Source organism: Erythranthe guttata, chromosome 12 (genome assembly GCF_056151865.1).
Source record: "Erythranthe guttata isolate IM_541 chromosome 12, IM_541, whole genome shotgun sequence".
Lineage (NCBI taxonomy): Eukaryota > Viridiplantae > Streptophyta > Magnoliopsida > Lamiales > Phrymaceae > Erythranthe > Erythranthe guttata.
The window spans coordinates 16,181,337-16,198,992 of record NC_142544.1 but is presented as its reverse complement, the minus strand read 5'-3'; the positions used below and the strand labels follow the sequence as shown (position 1 = coordinate 16,198,992).

The 17,656-nt window shown below is 33.2% G+C and overlaps 3 protein-coding genes and 3 non-coding genes across 6 annotated transcripts; 4 read left to right on the top strand and 2 right to left on the bottom strand.

Moving 5' to 3' along the window:
• Window positions 1-6,385: 6,385 nt before the first annotated feature.
• LOC105967705 (cytosolic sulfotransferase 12) lies at window positions 6,386-7,742 on the bottom strand. The gene has a single exon (XM_012992324.2). It carries the CDS (start codon window positions 7,588-7,590, stop codon window positions 6,562-6,564), a length of 1,029 nt encoding a protein of 342 aa, XP_012847778.2. The 5' UTR covers window positions 7,591-7,742; the 3' UTR covers window positions 6,386-6,561.
• Window positions 7,743-9,475: 1,733 nt separating this feature from the next.
• Window positions 9,476-12,688, bottom strand: LOC105967698 (Translin family protein). The gene is made up of 7 exons (XM_012992319.2): window positions 12,556-12,688; window positions 12,288-12,415; window positions 11,523-11,602; window positions 10,960-11,101; window positions 10,722-10,871; window positions 10,333-10,534; window positions 9,476-9,847 (listed from the first exon to the last, which is right to left on the bottom strand). The coding sequence occupies exons 1-7, from the start codon at window positions 12,620-12,622 to the stop codon at window positions 9,750-9,752; spliced, it is 867 nt and encodes a 288-aa protein (XP_012847773.2). The 5' UTR covers window positions 12,623-12,688; the 3' UTR covers window positions 9,476-9,749.
• Window positions 12,689-12,732: 44 nt separating this feature from the next.
• TRNAV-UAC (transfer RNA valine (anticodon UAC)) lies at window positions 12,733-12,805 on the top strand. The gene has a single exon. It is a non-coding gene; the product is annotated as a tRNA-Val (tRNA).
• A 77-nt stretch (window positions 12,806-12,882) lies between these two features.
• On the top strand, window positions 12,883-12,955 carry TRNAV-UAC (transfer RNA valine (anticodon UAC)). Its single transcript has one exon. It is a non-coding gene; the product is annotated as a tRNA-Val (tRNA).
• A 76-nt stretch (window positions 12,956-13,031) lies between these two features.
• TRNAV-UAC (transfer RNA valine (anticodon UAC)) lies at window positions 13,032-13,104 on the top strand. The gene has a single exon. It is a non-coding gene; the product is annotated as a tRNA-Val (tRNA).
• On the top strand, window positions 13,057-15,820 carry GEK1 (D-aminoacyl-tRNA deacylase). Its single transcript, XM_012992328.2, has 8 exons — window positions 13,057-13,584; window positions 13,999-14,141; window positions 14,251-14,314; window positions 14,465-14,517; window positions 14,819-14,874; window positions 14,995-15,069; window positions 15,166-15,354; window positions 15,436-15,820. The coding sequence occupies exons 1-8, from the start codon at window positions 13,296-13,298 to the stop codon at window positions 15,521-15,523; spliced, it is 957 nt and encodes a 318-aa protein (XP_012847782.2). The 5' UTR covers window positions 13,057-13,295; the 3' UTR covers window positions 15,524-15,820.
• The last annotated feature ends 1,836 nt before the right edge of the window (window positions 15,821-17,656 follow it).

The window sequence follows — 17,656 nt, the reverse complement described above, 5'->3', positions numbered from 1 at the left end:
ATTTCTCCAGCACCCCGCAAAATGAACACAACAACAAATCCACAAATCCAAATCGAACGAAATCACAATCAGAAGATAGAGCACGGATATAAAAATTTAACTGGGGTAAAACCGTCCAATTCCAATCACCGAATCTAAAGTTATATACAACTTCAAGAAGCACCACATGTGGTTAATAAAACCCTATGGGTGAAAATTCCATCAATTGTTTTAGATGTATGTTTCAACTTCTATTGCTAAAAGGTAATATTAGGTATTATGAGGCCGTTGAATTTTTCTTTCTTACTTATACCTAATAAAATACCTCAATCGATAATACATGTGCCTAATTATTTGGTAGTAATGTGTAATTATGTAAAAGTTGTTAGTGCGAGTGGTGAGTCCAGCACTCTATTGTGTCACACATATTATAATTGCTCATCAAAAGGTTTATTTGATGCTATATTTGATGAAATATATCACATAATTATTAAATGTTGGTCTGCACATAATTACACACCCACGTATATGTATGTTTAGTTAACCCTTAACGATTATTATAGCCAGCATCAATATATATATATATATATATATAATTTAATATTTTTACACGTGGAATTGTTTCTTGTCAATATTGTTAATAGTGCAAGAGGTTTCAATGAATCAATACTTGACAAAGTTAAAAGGCAAGCGCCCCTTGTGAAGCACCACCCAAGCCCAGACCATTGTGGTCCTAAATAGGAGATGCCATACTCTACATTTACTATAATTGTAGACTATAATTTTGATTATTTAATTTACTTATATATAATTATAATTAAATACATATTGTATAATTTAATTAGTGGGACTGGATTAGTTTTTATTTAACTCATTGAACAATATAATGACACAATTTATTTGTGATTTTTCAAAAATTTCCTAATAATTCTAATTACATTTTCAAAATCATTTCAATTGTTTATTTTTTTGTCTTTTTTAAATTCCGATTTTTTGGAAAAGGAATTGATTTTCGGAGTCAGAAAAGTTAGGAATTGAAATCGAATGTTAAATGATTTAGGGAAAAAAAAAAGAATTTCCCACCCAATCCATCCAATTTTCAGCCATAGACTAAGGACTTATAGATAAATTTTATCCCTTTAACATATGAATACATAATCCACCACCTCCATATGCACCCACGTGCCAACCCAGAAAATAAGAAAAAAATGGTGAAATTAATCATGTGGTTTTAAACCGTAGATCTATATAAATAACTACCCACTAAGCACACATACACTGGGTGTGTGTGTTATTATGTGTAGATCTATGGTTTAAAAGTACACGATGTATTTCACCAGATGTAGATTGTACAAAGCCGAAAAATCATAAATAAGAAAAAAAAATCAATAACTAAATAAACTTATTGAGTTTTAGCCTTCCACAATCCACACGTAGTTATTTGAAAGTGTAGGGTAAGAAATATCTTTAGTCAATAGAAAGTCGTGTTGATTCCTAAACTTTAATTTGCATCTTGATAATTAATTAATTGATATTAAAAAAAAATTAAAAACAAACTTTGTAAGTGAACAAACACATGCCAGAAAATATTCAATCAAGCACCTAAATTTGAAAGAAGGAAAAAGAAGATATATATTCATATGTTTTGTACACAAGACTGCTTTTCCAGAAAATCAAGAATATCTTCTGACCCATGCATGCATGTATGTGTCCTATGTTGATTGTTGATATATATAAAATTAAAAAAATAATAATAATAAATAAATAAATAATTCAAGAAAATACAATAATTAATGTTATTACCAGACTTTGAAGTCAGTAAAAGAAAGATTCTAGAAAATTGTCCAGAAAAAATCCTGGTCAAGTCAATTCTCATGATATGCAAAATCATCATAATTTATACTTATACTATATATATATATATAATCTAGATACACACACAGGAACACCATCTTGTGCGTGTGTTAATGGTCCATTATATTATTACATAGAGATTTAGAGGACCACTATGCAGGATTTTGTTTAACAGGGCATGAAACATTGTAGTGACCATATATATATAATATATATAATATATATATGTATGTATGTATATATAGGAGATGGGGATGAATGGGCTAAGTGTAGTGTTTTCTTTTGTTATGTGATCTTGTCCTATCATTTTGGATGATGATATACCTTGCAAAAATCTATTGTATTTCATCCCCTTTTCTGTTAGGAATATTGAAATCTATATATGATAATAAATCGTCGAAGATTTTTGCCTAATGTTATATGTTACGTTAACGAAAACAGACGCTACAAGTGTTTGTGCGTGATTGAACGGTAACAATTGTTTTAGACGAGAAAAAATATTGGAGATATTAATATTAAATTATGCATTTCACTAAAAACTTACGTTTTTGGCTGAGATGATCATTCAATATGGTATCAGAGCTAGACCAAATAAAAGGTCTGAGTTCGAATCCCACATGCTTCAAATGTAATTCACCTGCAGTTGACGATAATAATAATAATAATAATAATAATAATAATAATAATAATAATAATAATAATAATAATAATAATAATAATAATAATAATAATAATAATAATAATAATAATAATAATATTATTTAAAAAGAATTAAAAAGAAAAAGGAAAAGATAGAAATAAAACATTTGGAAAACAGTTTCATGAGTGGACGGTATATTTACCTAAACCCTGCATGATTCACTGACTCTAGAGATTCTGATTCCTTTTTCTTTTTAACCATGGTACATTATTCTTTTACTGTTCTAATTTACCAAACCCAATTTAATATTCTTTTGGACTCTTACTTTCCCGGGCCAAAAACAAATTGGGTATACGACCCGACCCGACCCCAATAGAATCTACTCGCTATAGTTATAACTTATAAATTATAATCACAATAATTGAAAATTATCCAAAAGAAGTACTACTGGATCTCAAAATATATATTTTGCCAAATTAAAACATCATCATCTCTAATTAAAATTAATTAAAAAATTACCCCCAAAATGTGATAAACATAGCTTTAGATTTTTCAAGCTACACAACTCTTATATATATTTGAGCACATCATTATTTTATTTAAAATATAATTTGCATGCATTTGCAATCAACCTCAAAAGTTAAACCCCGACCCGAGATCATTTTGATTATTGTAAATACGTGTGCAGAAGAATAAGACTACTCGAGTTTGATTCGTATTTCATTCGAATTATATCCCAATTAAAATGAAAATAAGACTCAAACACAAATTAACGAGTTCGTAAACAAAAAGTAACAATTTTTTTTTGCTTCAAATGCCAAGCACTTAAATTACTCTTAAATGAAGAAAAAAACGAAAAAAAAAAAGAAAAAAAAAATAAAATAAAAATAGGTTACGTAGGAATCTTGGTACACATAATTTCGGTGTAATAACTAACACATAATGAATTATATTAATGAAATCTTCATGGTTTTTGCAGTTTGGACCAAAAATTACGAGGCAGAGTGACAACCGCGTCATCATGCATGGTACAAGAAAACAAGTACAACGTACAACACAATTAAAGTAATTGCAGATAGGCCCCTCCTAGCGAAGTTAATACACTAATAATTATTTACTTCAAATTGACCCAATCACCAAATCTATAATTTCCACCTCAATCATATTTCACATTTATGTCTTTATATGAATGCGGACTTTATTGATTTGTTCGATGCTACACCCGGTGAAAAACACCGGGTGGGTCTTCTGCTGCCACGTGTCTCTTTTTTTGTATTTTATAATAGATTCCCCGCTAGGGTTTACCTTTAGGGGTTTTAGAAAAATAAAAAAAAAACACGTGGCAGCAGAAGACCCACCCGGTGTTTTTCACCGGGTGTAGCATCGAAGGAACCGACTTTATTAGTTTTCAATGTAATTAGGTGCAATTCTGAATTAAATGGCCGTTTTTGCACGTGACTTATTTTCTTCTATTACTCATTCACACTGACCCAGCCAGAATACACGGTTAAAAGGCGTCCGCCCTCACAACATTTCTCAAATTTCTATTAATTTGTACAGAAATATAAAAGTTGCGATGTGTGAATTGGGATGCTTATGATGTTTTTTTTTCTAATAAAAAAAACAAAATTCATTTCCAAATTTCGTCTAATTTACCGCCGTAATTTTTTGCTAATCAAGTAAGTTATTGGGTCTATGCGATGTTGCACCTGATGTAACACACCAGGTAATTTTAAACATTGATCTTTATGAATAACCACCCAGTAAAACACATATACATGAGTGTGTGTTACTATGTATAGATCAATGATTTAAGATCGTCCAGTGTATTTCATCGAGTGTAGCATTTAAAAAAACTCAACTAATTGTCGGCATAACATAAAAAAGTCACTTTATTTGATGAGAGAATCCTAAGATTTTGGGCTACAAAGATTTGTTGGTTGAGAAGTAGGTGTGATTAGTATGGTGTGAACCACCATTTATAATTAAAAATTCAGCCAAAATATTTAGTATTTGATTTTGATGGGTCCATGCCTATTAAATTAATAAATCCACATATATTGTTAATTTTGTTTAATAATAATAAAAAAATTATGTGAATTATATCATGCTATAGGAAAATTAATTTTAAATGTGTGACATACAAATTAATACTTTGTCCAATTAGGGTGGACACACCATTGGCTGTCTTTAATCAGCCAGCAAGCACCTATTTATTTATCTATTTATTATTATTTAATTTTGGAAAACACGTGATAGAAAATAAATAAAAAGTCAGATGTTTCATGGATGAATTAAGTAGGACATAGGCAATAATCTCCACTACATTAATGTATGTGGTTATAAGTTTGCTTTATTATTCATTAGTTTTGATTTCTAGATAGTTTTATATAAGTTTTAATTCCATACTCGGTTAATTGCGTTCCAAAAAAAAAAAGAAAATTGATTCTAGTACAATATTTCGCATCCCGAATTCTAAAAAAATAATTATAATTTTCAATCCAATTTTAATTTTATAAAAACTCTGATTTTCTTGTTTCAAAAAATTACACTTATTATATGTAAGTAAAAAAAAAAAAGAATTTTAAATTCCGATATATAATTTAAAATCGATTTAATTAAAACAAATTTTTATTTTTTATTTTTATTCCATGATTTAAAATTTCATTTAGATTTATGATAGTCACTGATAATAACTAAAATATAAGGCCCAGGTTGGGTTTAAATAAACCCACTAATCAAAATGGGCTCAATACCTTTGGGCTCTCTCGCCTTATTTTCATTTCCCCGCAAGTTTTAGAGGGCTGCTTTAATTTGTTATATGTACGGCGTTCACTCGGTAAAAATTAGAGATGAAAATCGGACGAAATTGATCGAAAATGATTTTTTCGTATTTTTTGGGAAAAATTTTAAATTTTTTCGGAAGTAAATAATGCGTTTCAGTTTTCGTTCCAAAAAAATCAGAATGCAAAAATTCATTCCGATTTCGGAATCGACGGAATCTCGAAAATTTGGGAAATTACGTTAGTTTATAATCTCTTGTTTCAAATTCTGATATAATGAAAATTTTCACAATATTTTTCTATTTTTTTGAAATATTGCAAGAAAATGCAAGAAAATTCAAAAGAGAGTCGACAAAACGCAATAAATAAAAACATGTAGGAACAACAAATTAAAAACATAGATTTTCTTGTAAGTAAAAATGCAACATAAATTTTCGGATAGCATCTAATTTTTCTAATGTTTTAATTTACCTGACCCTTCGTTATTTATATTTTTCATGTAAAATATAAGATAAGTAATATTATGAAATTACAAAATGTATCATAAAATTATATTATATATTTCGGAAAATCATAGAAATATTCGGAACTAAAATCGGTTCGGAAATTGGAATTTTCGGTAATTTTACATACCACTCCGATTCCATTACAAATAAATTCGAAAAAATCGGAAATCAGAACTTCGAAAATCGGAATGATAAATATGGTTCCAAATTCAGATATTTTCGGGACGGAATTTGGAAATTCCATTCTAATTTCCACCCCTAGGTAAAGCCGGACGTCCTGAATTTCGGTAAACTGAATTTTCGGTACTTCAAAAATTTGTACAGTTTACTGAACCGATCTATTCGGTTCGGCACGATTTTTTACCGAATTATTTCGTTTTTTCAGTTCGGTAACCGTAAAACCGCAAATTTATATTTTATTATTAAAAAAGGTAAAATAAAATATTTAAACTAATTATTTTCCCGACAGGCACCCACTACTCAAAATCAATTTCATCCAACAACTAGGTTACAAAAATTGAAAACAAATAATGTTTTGACAAAGAGAGAGAAATAAATAGTACACACATATCTCTACAAAATACAAATCTACAAAACCAAATATTATCAAATACACCATGCAATTCAAAAAGCAAACAAACACCATAATAAAATACACTAGCTTCCACAATATTCCTAAACAAGAAGACAACATTCAACAACTAAAAATAAATTTAAAAAAAAAATAACAATAATAATAATAACAAGAAAACAAAAGCAAACAACAATCAAGAAATATTTCTTGATTACAATTTATGTATCACATCATCAACCCGGATCCACTAAATTTCTCTCGAGTAATCCGATCGAGTTTTTCGACCATTTCGTCGCTCATATAATTCTTCCAATCCCCGACAACACCCCGGCGGAAAAACGCCTTATTCTCCTCACCGGATGACAATTTCCCGTTCGTATTAATTTCCAATGAGCTCAAATTATCGAAGCTACACAACTTCAAGATTCCCTCCACGACCCCCGATTCCTCTTCGGCCGCAGAAAAACCGAACCCTAAAAAATCCGCCAACCTACGCAGACAAACCCCGGGTTCCTCCTTCATCTCCTCAAACTTCACAAACATAACCCTATCGGAATATTCTCGGCTAAGATTCCAATACTCCAAAACATGATCCCAAAACGGCCCGAACAAACTCACCCCCCGACAGAACATATCGAAAACCTCGTCGATGCAGTTAGTGGGCCCCCCCGATTTTTCTTGACTCCTCAACTTGTTAGTGAAATGCCATAGGGAAGTGAAAATGTCTTTAGGGTTTCTGCAGAGGTATACGATCTTGCATGCGGAGCTTTTCTTCATGGATTCCGGTAACGACACGTGTGGCAAATGTGTCGAGAAAAGACGGGGGGTCGAAAGCGTGGATAAATCGGGAATTTGGTTGTCGACGTAGAGCTTGATTTCGAGAAAGGGGACGAGATCGTGTGGGTTATTGTGAAGCAAAGGATGGGTTTTATCGGTGGTGGTGGCGACGGGGTGTTTCGTTCGGTTTGTTAAGGCGAAGATGATTGCCTTGAGCCACGTGGTGCCTGATTTTGGAGTTGTGACTAGGAAGATGTCGGAATCTCGGGTTTCGACGAAGTTTTTCTGACATGCGATTACGCCCTGGAGATGCCTGACCGGGTACCAGAAACCCTGGAATTGGTAGAGGTGAGAGGAGAGCCAGCCTTTTTCTTTCGGGAGGGTTGCGATTATTCGTCTGCATTCTTCCGTTAGGGTTTCTTCTTCTTGTAAGTATTTCGGTGGGAGTTGTACTCGAGAAATGTTTTCGGATGGCATTTTTTTTTTTTTTTTTTTTTTTTTTTTTTTGTTTGAGAGAGTTTGATTTTGTGTTCACCTGCAGTTATGCATGTGTATATTTATATGGTGTGTGTGTGTGGCATGGTGTGGTAATAAGAAAAGTTGAAGAGGGAGAAAGAAGGAAAGAAAACTACTAGGATGTATTTACTCCAATTGTACCAAATGGTGTTTTTAATTAAAAAAACACTATTAAATTGATTTATTTATGACATGCCACATGTCATTTTCCCATTGGACATTAAACAAAATATTGGCAAGAAGAATTAAACTCAAATGATTAGAATCACACTAGCTCATACATTTAAGAGCACGTGGTACAGTCAAAGTAATATATCTGTCATCACATGGTAAATATAAAAATGAAAGTGGTCCTTGTTTCTTGTTAAATTTCATTTTCGGCTTTTATCAGAACCTGGAAAAAAAATAATAATGATGTACATATGTTATTTTACTTTAAAAACAAAATCCACTAAGATGGAATTGTGAATTGGGTAAATATATTATATTATTAGGACCACTCTGTGTTGCAAGCACCAAATAAATTTGCAATGGAAAAAGTGGTCCCAAGGAAATAACCATAACTGCACGTACAAGATTCCGAAATGGCACCACTTTAATTCACCCATTATTTTGTACTACTCCTTTGTGCTTGTACACTAATTTTAAATTTATTTTCAAAACAAACATGGCATTATTTGTGAATTATTTATAAGTGGGCCCAATCACACTTTAAATCTAAGTGTATCACAACATTGGATTCAGTTCAAACTCTCGTGAAAGTTCAAGTCGCTGGATCTTTGACGTTCATCTAGTTATTTAAAATGTTCTCTCGAACCTAATCTCTTTCTCTCATTTCTTCCATTGTGCCTCTCTTTTCTCTTCTCTCTGTTTCTGCATTATGTCTGTCATCTATTGTTTTTTTGTTTTTTTCCCGGCGACACTTTACGGTCTTCGTTGTACAATGGGAGACATTAACTCTGTAGCACATTTCATGCTACAAACTGTTGTTTTGTTGGCTATATATTCTTGTTATAAAGAGAGATAAGTGTAACACACTGTTTTCAAATTCAAACCACTTTTTGTCTTCAATCTTCGTCTTCTGCGAGTACATTGAATATTTATGCGTAAAATATTGGGTTTGATGAGTGGTTGAGAGTGTTCATGTTGATTGGTTGTCTGCCCATGTGTTGATGAGTCAACTCAATGGTGAGTGGAGATAGATCTAGAATTCCTGAGTTTGGGTAAATGTTTTCGTCCTCGAGATCTATTGATGTTGCTTCCATTTGGATATTATGAATAAAAGGACTCGATTGTGTGAAGGGATTAAAATTGATCGTGTAAAAGTTTAGTATCTTTTACAACGAAAATAAACACAATCGACAGAATCCTATATTTCCACTATAAGAAATTGCTGTATTCCACCAAGATCAGATTGGCCCGAAAAGCCCTTCTCTCTATTAGAAGAAAGAAGCCCATAATACTTCTTCCTTTTGTGTTGATGTATACAATACAATCAACTACCATCACATAATCACTTAAAAGTTCTTTTTCCACCCCAAATATTATCAAGAATACATTACCAGACCTAAATGTTTTTCGAAGAAAGCTCGAGACTATTTTTTGGGGCGTCGGTTGGGCCACTTTCCCACCATATTTACGGTACCACTTGGCGTATCTATCGAGTAATTATAGCTCTAACACATATTACAGACCCCCACATCACAATGAGTAGTTTTTACATGCCAAAAAAGGCATGAATGCGAGTCGGGACCAAAATGTGAATGGAAATATGCAGAGATCCACTGGAATGTGAAAACCAACTTATATTGAAAAAGATGCAGAAATATACCTAATTTAAATAAGGTGCGAGCAAATTTACGATCATATTATCTCTTTTCGGGCGTCAACAAGTTAGAAGTAAAAGATTCAGTTTTACCATATAACAACATAGGACTGATTTGAAACATCTAAATGGATAATCACCTTCTACAAAGGTCCGCGAGGAGCAAGTATACATCCAGCAGAAAATTGTAGTGTCCGAAAGATAAGCAAATATCATTCACTAATAAAACAAAATCTGCAGGTAGATTGGTAAATCTGAAATGAGATACATGTGACGCACTTTTTATGCAGTTTCTTCATTCGGCGTTAGAAGCTCCTAACCAAGAAAAGCTGGTATCTTCAGATCCAAGAAACGGAATATACTCCGATCCTCTGACACGAACACTAAAGCAAGCTGCACAATAAGCAAGTTAATTTGAAGGAGATAGCAAAAATAAAATGGTACAGTTATTTCAACGCAAAGAGATGAAAACTGGTACATCACGTAAAAATGTAAAACTCCTAATGCACCGTAACTAAAAATTAAGTCCCTTTTGTTTCTTGTATTCGCCATTCACCAGAAGCAACTTTTAATCTAAGATGTAACTGAAAGGCTTACCGCCTTACCCTCTTATAAATATCTCCAGGATAGAAAAACGATAGAATAATCGAGCAATTTATGGCCACAAGTAAAAATCTGTAATGGCCTGAGATGCAGAGCTTGGGGCACATATTTAAGTAGTTATTACTTATTAGTGTATACATTTTCAGCTTTATAATAATTTACTTAAGTGGTTACTCCTGGAACCACTGCACATGCATTCTATTGAGTCTAGACCCAAAAAAAACAAAATCGAGAAAAAAATACCAATGTCTCTGTAAAAAATATCGTGATCATACCATTTTCAATTTTCATTACACTTTGCAGCATTGTGTCCATCTTCGATTTCATGTCCGAAGAGTCCACCATTTTGGGGGCAATAAGCAACAGTTCTCTATAGATTTCACGCACAAACGTGCAGATTTTCTGAGCATATTCGAGTTCACCGTCTGATATTCTACCTATAGCCAGCCTCATCAGCTCCCCAGTCAAATCAGCAAGCTGAACAAGAAGAATCAATGACTTGTGCAAGAGATATATAGTAAAGAAAAACACATATCCAGTATTATATGAAACACATCTTTGAAAGTAACGTACATGTTGAAACTAATATAGCAGCAGTATTATAAGGCCAATTTTGAAAAAAATAATAAAATAAAATAAAAATAAGCCCACACAAGAAAATTACCCCCAAGAGGTAGTCAAGAACATTAATCTGCAATGGCTCAACGGATGGATCACTTAGTGTTTGCAACGAAGCATTGATCTCATCTAGATTCAAAAGAGCACCTGTCTTGCAAAAGTTACACAACGTAGCTGCTTCAACATATTCTTGAACCTATACATACACGCAGATACAAAATCGAGATTAAAAAAAAAAAAACCTCGTGCAGCCTTGATAAGGTAAATTGGCAGGATATGTTTACCCCGGGAGAGTAGGCTCGCCTTAGCTTCCAAAAGTCAGTCCCCTGGAGCTCTTTCACTAAACGAGAGATATATTGATCCATCACAGCAGCTAAATCTTTTTCTGCTTTTTCTAAAACTTCGTCTTTGTTGTGTTTGCTAATTCTATTATCAAGAAAAGATTAAAGAATTAGCCACTTCCTTTCAAAGTAGATTTTACTGCAACAAACAAGGCCAGAAAACAGAATATGTATGGACATAATAAACTACGAACTAGTTATGCTCAAGTCGCTTATAACGAGTTAACGACAATCACATGCTAATAGCCACAGGAAATAGTCCAAGGGCCTGTCAGTTTTTATTGGATTTTCCTTTGCAACCAACTTTGTATATATCGATGCAAACATTAGTAACACGTGATCTAAACAATGCAATAATTTGCTGAAGGGCAAAGGCATTACTGTAGAAGTGTCAGTTGGAAAGACGTTAATCAGTATTGCTTTATAAATATAGCATAGGAAAGAATATCGAGCACAGAACATTTATGCCAGACATGCAGAAGAACAAAAAAGTTATTTCGTCTTACCTATGCACCTGAAATATGACCTTTTTGCTATTCATAGTTATATCCCGGCTTGCCTTCACCACCCTTTCTCTCTTGTCGTTCTGCAGTGCATACAGAAGAGTAATCAAACATATCCAACAATTGACCATTAAACTTGTTATATACAAAACGAGGAATTAACAATTGCAGCAAATTCATGCATCGTTTCACGGGGCAAAATACAAGTTGATGCATGACTTATACGATGAATAAGAACTTCTTAGTTTCGAGAACAATTCATTAGTATACGAAAGCATCGTCATTTTCATGCATTGAACCTCAACTGCAATTGCAAAATGGTCAAATGGTCTTGTGTAATGTAGTATGCCTTCCATGAGCTAGTGGAAAGGCTACGGCATAATATTATTCATTAAACTATATTCGATTCTTCCAATCGATTTATCAAATTTAAATAGGCTGAAAGTGGAACACTGAGTTTTCTCGAAAGTGCAGCAATGTACTTGTACAAATTGGGATTAACTAGCAAACATGTTTATGCAAACCAAACAAAGATTTGAACCGATGAAGTACATTAAAAAATCACGATTTTCGCAAAAAATCGGTGAGAGCTCTTCATTAACCAACATTAATCCAATAATTAAAAAAAGAAGCCATAGACAAATTGATAGTTTTTTTCCGCTAAAAATTGAAGAAAAATCCCCTTCCCACTGAAATATTTTCAAATCGTAACAAAAGGCCAGTCGCGCAAATAAAAATATGTGTAAAACAAATTTGAGGAAAAAGCACCAGATCGTTGAGGTAAGTAGCATATTTGGAGAAGGCGTGCTTCATGGGATTTGGGTCGGAATCAGCGGCACTGGTGGTTAAACTTCGGTGCTTCTTGGCAGCGGCACCCAGCGGAGTGGTCTCTGCAACTGTTCGATAAAATGCTTCAAAGAATCAGACTAGACTGTTGGTTTCCAGAATGATTACCGTACGTATGTATATATATGAATGTTATCTATGTATGTGAGATGACAAGATTGAGTGGTGTAATTGATAGAAGACGACTTACGATGGCGGAAGCGTTGGGGTTTAGCAGCCATTACAGAGAGCTTTTGGATTGCCGACGAATTGAACATCTGTCGCTCGCTCGATTCGACTATTACAGGTGGCGCGTGGCGGTAGTCTTTAAATGATTATTCTGTACATTAGCTTTACATAATTTTTATGTAAATATATTAATATCCCAGTTGCTGTGGTGTAGTGGTTATCACGTCAGTCTTACACACTGAAGGTCTCCAGTTCGATCCTGGGCAGCAACAAACTACTTATATTATTTTTCTTTTTTTTTATTTCATTAAACAGATAAATAATATAATCAGCAATCAATATACATCGAGTTGCTGTGGTGTAGTGGTTATCACGTCAGTCTTACACACTGAAGGTCTCCAGTTCGATCCTGGGCAGCAACATCACTTTTAATTTTTTTTATTTTGTTATTTATTGTATTACAGTCAAATAATGACATCAGTATAAAATTCATATCATGTTGCTGTGGTGTAGTGGTTATCACGTCAGTCTTACACACTGAAGGTCTCCAGTTCGATCCTGGGCAGCAACAATTCATTATATATATTCTTTTTTTAATTTCTCTCTTCTTCAATTTCATTTACTTTTTTGTTCTTGCATTTTTTTTTCTTTCTTTTTTCTGTTTATTCTCATTCTCAATTCGGGGTAAAAAAAGGAGCAAGAAAAGTCCCAAAAAAACAGCAATCAGCATCAAATTTACTTTTGTTTTTCTCAATTAAAATAATGGTAACACTAGTGGTGGCAACCACCGCTGATCCGGCGTCGATCAACCCCGCGAAAGCACTCCTATCGATGCCCGGATGGCAGCCGGGTCCCACCATCGAAGGTGGCATCAGAAGCTTCAAAAATGGCGACTCCCTCCGTCTACTGGAACAGGACAATTCCATAATTGAAGAAGACGATCTCGACTTGCGATGGGAGGCAGCCACCGGAGAATCGGTGGCCGAGCTCATTTTTCTTTCTCGACACGTCGCCGTTTCCACCCGCCCCGCCCTCACTATCCACCCTATTGGTAAAATCCCAATTTTACCCTTCTATACAATGTGTGTGTATTTGCGTGTGTGTTGTTCATACTCGTACACATAGTTAAACCTCTATAAATTAATATAGTCGGGAGTAGGGAAATTCTATTAATTTAGCTAATTATTAAATTATCGAGTTAATAATTTAACACGTTTTCACCAGAGTGGGGATCGAGAGAAACTATTATTTAATGGAGGTTATTAATTTATCGAGTTTCTGCTGTATATTTATACACATCAATGTTGTTAATATATGTGCTCTTTAATCGAATAGGGAAGAACACCCCTTCGTATTTTTCGTTGTTGGTTTTGCTAATCGATAATTATCAGTGCAGTAACTATCAATTAGCTCAATTTTGCTTTAGAATCGATTGAACTGATGTTCGAACATGATCGTAAAACAGGGGTCCCGCATTTGAAGGATGGAGATGTACTACCACAAGGGGGGAAACCCGGATGGGCGGCGCCACCTTGTCCACGTATAGGACCGTGGCTTATGCTGTTGAACAAAATTGCTCGATCCAACAATTTAGTGCCTGAATTTGAGGTTGTCTATTGTCGTTTTTTTAGCTCGATTGTGAAAGTGTTGTGAAATAGTGAAATTATATGTAGATTGATGTTCTTTTTTTTATTTTTTTCGGTTTTGTTGGATGCAGATAACGTTGGAGGCTACTCACCATGGACCAATAACAACAAAGCCAACGATGTTTATCGAGATAGGTACATTAATTAATTTCTTCCCGGAAAAAGAAAATGCTTACCCTTTTCGTAATTCTCCATTTCGTAAAATTGTGTTACCTGATGTTTGTGGCTGTTTGTTAACTCGACTTATCGACTTTCTATAATTGATTTATTCTTAATGTTATATAGGAAGCACAGAGGAATTCTGGGGGAGAGAGGATGCAGCCCGTGTTATTGCTCTAGTTGCGTACATGCTAAAGCCATTTTTTTTCCCTTACTTATATTCTTGAATTAGTTTGCAAAAAAATAATATAATCAAAAACTTCATTGAAAAGGTTATATAGCAAGAAGAATTCCTTGTCGATTCTGTTTACATGTTTAATACATAATTACTAGTGTATATATCACCACTTATATATGAAAATGAACGGAAGAGCGATAGGAAAAGGAAAAAAAAAACATATATATTTGTACATGTAATGATGCATGTTTGGAAATACGGTAATTCTAACAATTATCTGACAATGGTTCTTGCTGTTGAAGTTAGTTTGGGAAGGCCTTGGTCTTGGAGAAAGTCCTGCTGTTGGAATTTGGAACAGGTTTGCTCACTGCTCGTTTTTCTTTTTTAATGCATCGTTTCTCAATATCTCGCTCGAGTATTATTGATTTGATGCCCACACATTTTTGTTCTCGTATATTTTTTTGATTTTCAATCCCAGTATGACCGAAAGGAAGAAAGTGCTATTCGGTATAGGAGGCGGGCATTACGTACCGCGGCACATGGACGTAGTTCTGTAAGTCAATTGTTTTTTCAATTATAGCATCATATTTCGTTGATTCTAATTGTTAAATCTGCATTTCCATTTTAAAAAAAATTGAAAATACGACAGAAAAGATGGAATTTGGGTGGGGCATCTCCTCTCGGGATATTCTCTACCAATGGAAGATCCTGGACAATCGAAAGGGAAAATAAGTTTCGATAAAATTGGTGGAACATGGAAAGAAGCCATCAAAATTGCATTCGATGCTACTAAAGCAGCTTTTCCCAACGGTGAAATTATTGCGCATCTTGATCATAAGTAAGTTTATCTCGTATATAATTTCTTCTACTTTTTTATTTTATTTTTTCTTATTCATGCAACGCTCGTTATTGGATGCAGGAGTTTTAAGAGCTGGCAAAAGAATGCTATTATAGATTTTCTCGGCAGTCAGAGCATAAAGATCGGCAAACCAGCGGATTTCTGCTGATATTTGTATCAGGTTTTTGCCCGATTATATTTGATTCGCGTGTCGATTTATTTTGCTTATTCATTTCCAATGAACTATACATATTGGTTTCGCTAGATTCTATATTATTGGATCCATTATTTGGATCTTGATTAATGAAACAGTGCAATTAAACCATGTATATTTTGAAAGATTGTACGTAGTTTATTATAGACTTGTTATTCAGGGATCTACAGCTGGGAATTGGAACGGAATTTCCAATTTATGCTGACTCCGATCTAAAATTTACTGATTTTGGAGCAAGTTATTTTATTCCAATTTTCGAATTTCTAATTTCCGATTTTTCCATTTTCTTTTTTTCTTTTTTTGGGGGAATAAAGTCAGAATTAGTTTTCACTTCCAAAAAAAATGGAATTTTTCAGAAAGTACTCATTTCGACCCGATCAGTCCGATTTCCACCCGTATATGTATTGTTGTTGCTTTCAAAAGTATATAATACAAAATTAAACTTGTATTAAGATTGAGAATCCAGCTAAGTATTTCTTGTAGGAATTAGAATGAATTTTTTGAATTCTGGCGATTTCGGTCTGAAAGTGATTTTTTTTTTTTTTAACTGAAATTGAAATATTTTCGGTCATCCGATTTTCATCTATAACCCCATTAAAGTGGTGTTTGCAAAAGCTTATGTAAAAATAAAAGTTAGTAATTGCAATTTAAGTTGGTTATAAGTGCTTATTTCTAGAAGTTGGCGGTGTTTGCATATAAGCTGGAAAATCAACTTAAATTGAAAACACGGGATCAAAGATACTTTTAAAATTACAATTTAAAACAACTTATTTCAAGATAAGCATCGAAAGCAAAAATTGATTTTACATACATCTTAAAACAGATTATAAGCAAGAAAAAGATCATAATCTATTTTAAAAGTTTTTTGCAAACACAAGGTATAATAAGCCAAGTCAGAAGGATAAAATATTTAAATTGGCATGTTCTGTAATTTATATTTTATTTATTGTTCATCTAAATTCTAAACAATCAAAAAAGTTGAGTGGATTATCAAACTTGTAGCTGGAGCCAGAGAAATCACACAAATTCCCTCCCCTGCATGCATTATTGCATACTACTTCCTAGGGGTGGATTCGGTACGGTTGCCAAACATTTGGCTCGATACCGTGTACCTACCGTACATTGTGGTATTGAAAATTTCATACCGTTACCGTACCAAAATGTTCGGTATACCAATGTTTGGTATACCATTATTTTCGGTACGGTACAATCGGTACGTGGTACTCTACCGTACGTGGTGATTGTATCAAAAATTAAACAACAAATGAGCTAACAAATATGTAAATCTCAATTGAAAAAAGTTCTAGTGTATCTAATTTTCTAAGAAGGCCCGAGTGTATAATCATGAATAATAAACATAACTTGCTTCAATGAAACAAGAATATAAACCCAAATAAATGTGGTTTAATGGAACAACGACTAAGTATATCTTAAGTACTTGATTGTACTTAATAATTAGTACATACAATAAATATTTTACTAATACTATACATACATGTATATGCATGTAAAAAAAAATATTCATCCATGAAATATAATAAAATTAGGTTGCAATAGGTAACATACATGACAATTTAACATAATATATATGTTCAATTATAAAATTCAACTTGGTCGGAAAAACAAAATACACTACCACTAACTTAAGGTAAAAATAATTGTTGCAACTCATAAGCTTCCAAGTAAAAAATATAATTACAAAAAATAATATCGAAGTAAATATCTTAATCGAATTATAAAATATAAATTGCGGTACGGTACGGTATTACCGTGGTATTAGAAATACAATACCGCTACCGTACCATATTGTAATGGTACGGTACTAGTACCGTACCGTAAACATTGGTAACCGTTCTTTCGGTAATTTTTCGGTATTTCTTGGTAGGTATACCGTGGTACATGGTAATTGGCATTTTTTTTCCAGCCCTACTACTTCCAATAAAATGTATATATAATATGTATGTATTTAACATAAATACATACAAATTAGTGCAATCATAAGTTGACAGAATATAGTTATAAGTACAGCCAACTTGGGTGCTACCGTTGAATACAATGTGAGTTGCCATTATAAATTTCATTAAATCT